The 8,018-nt window shown below is 46.6% G+C and overlaps 1 protein-coding gene across 1 annotated transcript in view; it reads left to right on the top strand.

Annotated features, from left to right (window-relative positions):
• The first annotated feature begins 8 nt into the window (after positions 1–8).
• Gpat3 (glycerol-3-phosphate acyltransferase 3) overlaps positions 9–8,018 on the top strand; it is a 73,269-nt gene continuing 65,259 nt past the window's right edge. The window contains exons 1-2 of the mRNA XM_005401380.2: positions 9–80; positions 236–444. Of these exons, the coding sequence (XP_005401437.1) occupies positions 304–444 (141 nt within the window). The 5' untranslated portion in view covers positions 9–80; positions 236–303. The remainder of the gene's footprint in view (positions 81–235; positions 445–8,018) is intronic.

Here is an 8,018-nt window from a genome sequence, read left to right as displayed (position 1 = left end):
GGGGCGGGGGCGGCCCGAGGGCGGGGCGGCGCGGAAGTAGAGTTCTCGGGGCCGGGTGGGCGCAGTGGACTTGGAGCGCTGTGAGTCACTCGCTCCGCACTCCCTGGGGCTACCCTGCTCCGGCTCCTCCCTGGCCCCTGGCGGAGAGTGGACCTCAGCTTGGGGATCCGGGGAGGAAGGCTGGAAGGAGGAAGGCGGTCGCGCAGTTCTTAGTTTTCCTTCTTCTCCGCCGCAGAGGTCGCGCGAGCCCGGCCCGGCCACCAGGGGACCGGCGACAGCCGCGCGTGTGCTCCGCGGCCGAGCATGGAGGGCACGGAGCTGGTCACCAAGGTGCTCTCCACCTGGCTGACGCTGGTGCTCGGCCTCATCCTGCTGCCCTCGGCCTTCGGGGTATCGCTGGGCATCTCCGAGGTCTACATGAAGATCCTGGTGAAGACTCTGGAGGTGAGGGCTGGGGGACCTGGGGACCGGGGAGGCCCGGGGTTGTGAGGGAGGCGGGGTGCCGGGCTGGGGACCTGGCGGTGGGGATGGTGCGGGGCCTGGGCTGCGACAGCCGATCCGCGTAGAGCCGGGTCCAGAAGGCAGAGGCCGCGAGGTCGGTGTCCCGGTCTCACCCGCAGCGTCTCCCCGGCTGAGACCCCCGAACCAGCTTGTGGGGCCACCGCACTCGGGGCCTGCCTTGGGCATCCTCTTACTGATTAGCTGAAGCCCGCGACAGCCTTTGGCTGCGGCGCCCTCGCTCATAACCTCTGAGCCCTGCGCGACCCCTTCGCTGCCCTTGGTTGATAGCCCGAGTTCCAGAGGTCCTTGGGGCACTGGGCATCCTCGTGCGGAAAGGCATCGGGTTGTGCTTTATGCCCAAGATAAGAAGCCAATTGCAGGGTGTCAGAAAAAAATCTGATTTTGTTTTAGTGGAGTCATGGAAATTTTATCTAACCAATGACACTTGGAATGCCATTGCAAAGGTGTACTCTTTGACCTCAGGTCTGCTATGTTTTGTTTACAAATTGTGTGGAGGACAGTGTCAGATGGAAGACTTTGTGGAGAACAGCTTACTTTGCTCTGTTGACTGGGCTAACCCGTACGGGGCCCTGTTCAGTTTCAAATGGCCTGGTCAGGTAGGGAGGGCGAGTGGCCTTTTTTTTTTTTTTTTGGTGTTGTTTTTCAGACAGGGTCCTGCTATGCCGTTCAGGCTGGCTTTGAGCTCACTTTGTAGCCCAGGCTGGTCTCGAACTCACAGCAGTCCTCCTGCCTCAGCCTCCTGAGTGCTGGGATTACAGGCGTGGACCACCACACCGTGCTTCCGTATAGTCATTTTAATGAGTTAAAATGTCAATAGCAGACGGATGCTTGGATGTCTTAGGTGCTATCTGTAAGTCTGCAGCTATTAAAAAGTGCATGATTATTCCGAGTCTACCATCTTTCTCTAGCTTCTGCCTTACCCTCTGATATGTGTTTCCATTTTTTGCCCTCATTTTCTGTCTGCCTGTAGGACTTCATTCTTCCTCCATACTGGGGTGGCTTCTAGACATACATCTCTAACCTGTGGCTGCTGGCTTCCATCTGCTGATGTCCTGTTTTACTCCACGAACCTTTTTTTTTTGTGGCTATTTCTTTTGCTGAGGCTTTGCACTCATTTGCTTTTTCATCCTCAACCATCATGCTTTGAAGTTCTGCTCTTTCTACTTGTGAGCTGTTTCTCTGGGTTGGACTTTTCTTTTCTTTTTTTTTTTTTTTTGGTACCAGGAATTGAACTCAGGACCTTGTGCTTGCCAGGCAGGCACTTGTGCCGCTGAGCTATAACCCCAGCCCCTGGGTTGGACTTTTCTGACTGCTATCCCATCCTGAGTGCTGTCACACTCTAGTTTCTTAGCTGCTTCTTGTTATCAGACCTTTGGAATTCCGGGCCATAGCATAGTCCTCTTAGCCAATGCTCCCTGTCCTCAGAACTCTGAGATGACCCAAGTGTTCTGGCAGTGTGTCCCTACTCCAGTGAGACCTGATGAAGGTACGTCATCCCCACACAGGTTCTCATCCTGTTTCCCTATAGCGTTTCTGGGACAGCTAACCAGATGCCGAGGAGAGAGATCAGCTGGTTGTTTCAGCCTGGCAAATTACTCTGGTTGGTGGGATTATCTCTGACCCAGAGTTTGACCTTCACTTTTAACCAGGCTCAGGTTTTAATTTCTGTCCACCTAGAGTTAGAGAGACTTTCAGAGGTGAGCTCTTGCTCAATCACGACTTTAATTCCCCTCAAGAAAACCAACTTCCAGTTAATAGTGGAAGACACACCCTGGAACTTGGAAGTCAGGCAGATGGCAGTGTAAGGAAAGCCTCTGTTGCTAAGTGAGGAGGCCAGAGGGATGCTTTGCGGATGAGGAATTGGATTGGAAATTCCTTTGGTACACCATCGCTTGTTGGTCATGGCTCCCTGTGGCTCTTGTGTTTGTCTTTCCTTATATTACAGTCCCAAGAATATTCTTTGGGCTTTTAATATGACAACTGGATAGTTTTCAAAGTTCTTTGGTTATCATTTACATACCATGCATACTTTAAGTTTATTTACTTTTGCCCACTATGTGTTTTCTTTTACAAACTTCGCTGTCAATGGATGGCTTTTTAATGACCATTAACTCACACTGGAGGTTGAATTGTGCATGTAGCAAACTTTCTGAATAGCTGACTGTGGTAGCTGTTACTTGTCAAGAGGCTCCCGAGCTGTGTACTCTTCTCTGTCCCCTTTTTAGCTTGCCAGTTTATGTAATAATCATTTATGGAGCACCTACTGCATACCTTCTATATCCTGGCATCTCTAGATGTGTATATAGGTCCCTGACAGGGCAAGCTACATGAGAACCGAGTTAAATATTTGACAAGTTGAATAAGTTGAATGAGTCTCTAAATCTTAATATTTTGTTAAACAATCTGTATGCCAATGTGATAACTTTATATTGGGGGAAATTTTCTTAGGAATACAGACTATGAAAAGGAAAACTGTCATCTGAGAGGATATGGAGAGGGCAATCCATGCAGGTGGCAGGGTATGTGTGTGTGTGTGTGTGTGTGTGTGTGTGTATGTGTAAAATGTTTGTTTATCCAGCAGGAGCATAGATTAAACATTGAATGGTGCTGCTTTCAACCATGAAAGTTAATTGTAAGGTTAATGACTGGGGGCAGAGTGGGAAGGCTATTTGTTGGACCTAAGATTCATGACTAGAGAGAAATAAAGGACAAAGAGAGAATATGGAATCAGTGGAGAGCTTAAGACATGTCATGTATGTGTACCAACTGCCCATGATGAATGTACTCGGTCTGTGCTGCCAACATGTACTAATACAAATTTAGAAAAAAGAATTGATGGAGGGGCTGGGGATTTAGCTCAGTGGCAAAGCGCCTGCCTGGCAAGTGCAAGGTCCTGAGTTCAGGTACCAAAAAAAAAAAAGCACAAACAGGTTGCTCCAAATTTCTGGCTTTGTGACCTGAGGCAGATCACTTAGCATCTCGACCTTGGTTTCTACCTGTGTTTATAGGAATGAGCCTCATTATTCTGCAGATTAAATGAGGACAGTGAAAGCACTTTGCTACTTTTTTTTTGTTCTGGAGGCAAGATGCCCTTAGGCCGTCTGGGCTGGTCCCAAATTTGGGATACTCCTGTCCTGCCTTCTTTTCATTGCTCTTTTCTGTATTTGTTCCTGTGAGGCTGTGAGTTAATCTTTCTTCAGATCTATGGTATGCCAGCACTTCTCAGAGCAGATTCTTTTTGCTTCTTTTATGTTGTTCCTTCTCTTTTCTCTCTCCTCCACCTGCCTGTTAGTTTGTCTTTTTAAACAGGAATGTCATAGTTCTCAGATAGTTATCAGTACCTCTGTGTAAGAGATCCTTTAGGCCCTGCTGTGTATGATTGAGAGTAATAGTAAAGAAAAGCTGCAAGCTTAACCACTTAACCGCAGTGCCACAAAGCCGGCACTGAAAGACTTGGGGATCTGGGCCGTGGTGTATCACAGTCAGTGGTAGGATTGGGATTTTAGTTTGGGTCTGGAGCCTGAGTTTTCAGCCTGACGAGAGACTTTCCTCTTCCTACAGATGGCAGCCAGCTGCTATTTGACCAAATCTTTTAATTTTTTATACAATTTTATGCATTTTCCTTCTCCCTTTTCCCTGTGTTTCATCAACCCTTCAATGTCTTTCTTTTTGTACCAGAAATCCAGGCAGGTGCTGTGCCACTGAGCTATATCCCCGGCCCAAATATCTTTATGGCATAGAAATTGTCATAATTGTCTAGGTGACGGCATCACAGCTTTGCAAACTTTTGACTTGAGCTTTAGAATCAGATTTGAAAGTGTGCTCAGTGTTGGACAGTTCCCTCTTTTTCTCTCAGAGCTGGAAGTTAAGGTGCAAGAAAGCCTGGTTGATAATGTCCCTCAGCTTGCTTAGGTGGGAGTAGTGGGAAGGGTTGTTAGAAGCTACATGTGTCATTAGTACCCTCTCTGCCTTCCGGGGAGCCTCGAGGCGGATGTTCCCAGGGGCTCTGGAAGAGACTTCTGCCTTTGTGCATGGGTGCGTGCTCGAGACTGGAGAAGCTGGCTTGGCCAGAGAGGAAGACGGATTGTGGGAGATGGGCTATCTGATGGTCTAGGTCACGTTTGGTGTCTAGGTAACATGTGAAGTATGAGGAGGAAGGAGGAAGCCATCCTTGTTTTACGTGGTGGCCTACTATATGGTGGGCACCAGAGAAATTCTCTTGGTGTTCTCAGCCACCCTTGTGGTCCCTGTTCTAGAGATGATGTAACGGATCCCCAGGAGGTTAATGTCCCTGGCCTAAGATGCCACCAGGAAGCCACAGACTTGCACGTCTGGTGTTGTCTCTCAGGCTGGCTGCAGAGCACAGACGCAGCTTCCTTGTCACTGCAGAGGAAATCACAGGAGAAATTTGGGTCCGTTGGGGATCCTTAGTTCCTCAGCTGCTCCTCTAACCTTACCATCTGTGTATGGGTCTTGAGCAGGGACACTATTTTGCAGGGCAAACCTCCGGCGCTCCCCTCAAGAGACCTGATGCCTCCTGAGACTGCAGTGTGCCTTGCTCAGGGAGCAGTGTCACTTGTCCTGTGAGGATGTCACTGCCTGCTTGTCTAAGGCTGCCAAGGCAAAGTCCCGCAGCCTGGACAGCTTGAGCAGCAGAGCTATGTTGTCTCACAGTTCTGGAGGGTGGGAGTCCAAGGTCAGGGTGCGGGCAGGCTTGGCTTCATCCTGAGACCTTACTCCTGGGCTTGCACGGTCCCAGGTGGTCTTTCTTCTGTGCACCCTTATTCCTGGTATTTTGGTGCTCAAATTTCCACTTATTATAAGGCACTAGTCAGATAGGAGAAGGGCCTACTCTAAGAGCTTTGTTTTAAGTTTTTCTTTATGTCTTTTTGAGACCAGGTCTCACTATGCAGTTTAGGCTGGCCTTGAACTCATTTTGTAGCCCAGGCTGGTCTCAACTCTGAACAATCCTGTCTCAACCTCTTGAGTGCTGGGATTACAGGCGTGTGCCACCACACCCGGCTCGTTTTAAGTTAATCACCTCTTTAAAGACCTTATATCCCAATATAAGGGATGTAGGTATTTGTTGAAGTATAGGGGATTCCAGTTTCAACATTGGAATTTCAGGGGCGGGACATAACAGCTATTAACTGCCACAAAACATCACTATTTTCCATTGTATGTGAGCGTGGGATCATTGTTCTAGTCTAAGACAACTACATTTATGTAAAATACCAAATCTTATGCCCACAATAAAAAAATGAGTTCAGAGATTAATAATACTTGATTGTTTACGCACTTTTATTTGGTCCTACATTTGGTTTACTTGCCTATGATAGTGGGTTCCAAAGAGCTCGGTGAAGAGCCACACAAATTAACCGTTACCTCAGCGGAGAAGAAGTAGGAGTCAGAGCTTAGGAAGTCCTGCAGCAAGTCAGCCAGAGTAGAAAGGGCGGCAGCCAGATGATGACAGGGAGAGGAAGGTCTCTATTTATAGGTCCAGCTCGGTTCCTGGCGGGGCCCACTTGGCTTTGGGTCTGCTGTGAAGGGTTTGTGGCATCCAGGCCACAGCCCCGTCCTTGCCCTTCACACACAGGTTTCATTCTTTCTCAGTTTTTTTTTAATTTATTTGACAAAATCTTTTAATCCCTCCAGTTCATACACCTGGTCTGAGCCTTGCAATAACTGAAGATTTTATTTTTACTTACTAATAACTTGCGTTTTGCCCCCGCTTGGATGTTTATTGCCAATTATAATGACTGCAATGCTTTTACCTCCTTTTTTTGCCTTTTATTCCCTCTCAAAGCAGTTAGTTTAGACTTTGCTTACTTCTGAATTGTAATGCTGTGGATGTCATTGTAGTTAGGTGTTTTTTTAGGGGGTGATGGTTCTGAGCAGTGATCCTAGGGCCTGCTGCACACTAGTGCTCTACCACTGAGCTGTGCTCACAGCCCTTATTTCTTAAACAAAAAAAAGCAGCTTTGGGGGATTTCCTAGAATTTGAGTTGAAAAAGTTCACTTACACTTTTGAAACTTTGATATTTAAAAAAGAACTATGACATTAAAGAGTAAACAATTTTAGAAATGCATAGGAGAGATATAAAGAGAAATATTTAATCCCAGCACTTGGGAGTCTGAGGCAGGAGGAACATGTGTTCAAGGCCAGCCTAGGCTACATAGTGACTTCAAGATAATCTACCGGACTACATGGCAAGAGCCTGTCTCAAAAAACAAAACAACAGTAACAACAGCAAAGAGAATGCCCCATCTTGGTGTATTTCCTTATACTTCTATGTACATTTAGAGCAAAGTGAGAGATCTAGCAGCTCCCAGTGTCAGGGAGGGGCTGGCTAGTTCAAGTAAGCAAGAGATCAAGGAGCTGAGTTCAAGCTGTCAGGAGGCACATGGAGTGTTGCAGGCTGAACAAATTGGGCTGCAGCCTCAGAGCCACACACCAGCCTGAACATCAGTGGAACTAAAGGTTCCTGGGATTATCTACTAAAAGTTTGCTGGGATTATCCACTACCCCACTGTAAAGCTTGGCTGGCTTGCTGGGATTAATCAACATGGATCTGGATTCTGTCTGTTCATGTTGTCTACCAGTGACAGCAGAGACATGCCTTGAAATGGACCCTTTTCTTTACTTTGTCCTCCAGCCTTGCTTCTTATTTCTTCCTCTTCTATCTCTCTATTTCTCCTCCTAATCCCTTTAAAATTTTCTCTCCTGAGGGCAAAATTGGCATATGGAGGGCTTATTTACTGTTTACAATTTCCTGGTTTATTAGAGGTTTTGTTATATAGGAAAGTCAATAAATGTAATATACCATATTAACAGAGCCAAAGACAAAAACCATACGAACACCTCAGTAGATGCAGAAAAAGCATTTGATAAAGTCTAACACTCATTCATGATAAAAATCCTATAGAAAATTGGAATAGATGGTCTTTATCTCAATCTGATAAAAGCCATCTGTTATGGTTTGTATCTGGGTATCCCCTCAAAGCCACATGCAGTCATGGAAAGGGATTTTAGAGTTTTTTACTCATGGCTGTGAGTGCTACACTGCTGTAGGGCAGATAGTTTGCATACAATGTAAGGGAAGGAAACTGGCTTGCTCTCTGCTTTTCCTCCCTTTTGCTCTTATTGCTTTTGCTGTGTTCTGCCCTCTGCTATGTGCCACTCTGCCTTGGAGTCAGCCAAGTATGGACTGAAAGCACCACAAACTGTGAGCTAAGTAAACCTTACTTCTTTAATTCTGAGTGTCAGGTATATTGTCTCAGCAATGAGAGAAAAGTAACCAAGACAGAATTTGGTACCCACAGTGGGGTCTTTCCTGTGACTATACCTGACCACGTGGTTCAAGAGCTTTTGGAAATGACTTGTGGGAAGTATTTGGAAAGGTTCGGAGATGTGACCTGAAAGAGTAGAGCTGGAACACCTTCGGCTGTTCAGTATAGGAGATTCTGTTTAAATTTAAAAAAAAAATTTTTTTTTT

This window comes from Chinchilla lanigera, unplaced genomic scaffold (genome assembly GCF_000276665.1).
Source record: "Chinchilla lanigera isolate Chin_1 unplaced genomic scaffold, ChiLan1.0 scaffold00073, whole genome shotgun sequence".
Taxonomy (NCBI): Eukaryota; Metazoa; Chordata; class Mammalia; order Rodentia; family Chinchillidae; genus Chinchilla; species Chinchilla lanigera.
Note: the sequence above shows the minus strand (reverse complement) of the source record. Positions and strands in the feature narration are given on the sequence as shown.